This window comes from Acanthamoeba castellanii, assembly GCF_000313135.1.
Source record: "Acanthamoeba castellanii str. Neff unplaced genomic scaffold scf7180000083912, whole genome shotgun sequence".
Classification (NCBI taxonomy): Eukaryota; Discosea; order Longamoebia; family Acanthamoebidae; genus Acanthamoeba; species Acanthamoeba castellanii.
In genome coordinates, this window is record NW_004457733.1 from 2,297 (window position 1) to 3,212 (window position 916).

At 65.9% G+C, this 916-nt stretch overlaps 1 protein-coding gene across 1 annotated transcript in view; it reads right to left on the bottom strand.

The window, feature by feature from the left end:
- ACA1_018340 (Rap/ran-GAP protein) overlaps positions 1-916 on the bottom strand; it is a gene marked incomplete at both ends in the record, with an annotated part of 6,869 nt that overhangs the window by 2,250 nt on the left and 3,703 nt on the right. The window contains 2 exons of the mRNA XM_004358239.1: positions 169-395; positions 462-888. Coding sequence (XP_004358296.1) covers positions 169-395; positions 462-888 — 654 coding nt within the window. The remainder of the gene's footprint in view (positions 1-168; positions 396-461; positions 889-916) is intronic.

Genomic DNA, 916 nt, shown 5'->3' on the forward strand with positions numbered 1-916 from the left:
GCGTGTGTCGTGCGTGTCGTGTCGTGTCGCACCTTCAGGGCTTTTGAGTTTTGTCCTTTGATTTCGCGACCCACTTCGAACGAAGAGCAGTCGTGCACCCTACACCAGCGCCAGGGCAAAGTGGGTCAGTGTGTGTCAAGCGCCAGAATGCAGCTGCATGCCGGGTACCTTGCGGGTCTGTATGAGTACACGGTAGACCTCGAGCCGCGTCTCGCTCGAGAGGCCGAGCTTGTTGAGGAACATGGACGAGTGGGAGGTCAGCCGCTCGGGCTGCACCCGCCTCTGGGGCACGTGCGGCGCAGGAGGGCTCTCCTCCCGCCCTCGCTCGCCCCTCGCAGCTGCCTCGGGCGACGACTCCGCCCGACCACCGCCATTGCTCCCCTCCTGCGCACCATCTGTCGGACGGCCTCGTGTGAGCCACCGCGCGCGGCATCATGGCGGGCAGAAGAGGTGGGACGTACCGGAATGAAATTTCATGAAGCGCAGACTGGTGTTGACCCGCGAGGCCCGCGGCTGATTGTTGCTCTTGTCCGCAGACTTGGGCGCCACCGCGTTCTGGCTCTGGCCCAGGCCGGGCGCGGACTTGGAGGACGACAGAGACGACGATGACGACATCAACGGCGCCGATCCCCCCAGCGGTGAAGTCGAAGGCGATGACGACGAAGACGACGTTGAGCCCGTGACACTGTTGACCGGCATCGAAGGGCGCCGCGGGGACGGACGGGTCGACCAGGGCTCGCCGGGCGTGACGGCCGGCATCGACATTGACTGCGAACTCGGCGGCACCTTCTCCCGCGGCTGCACATGGGAGGCCTGGCGGGCCGTGTTCGGGTGCTGCTGCGGTTGGCCGCGCGGGGTGGTGGGCTGCTGCTGCTGCTGGAGCTGGTGCTGCTGCTCCTTCTCCATGTTCTCAAAG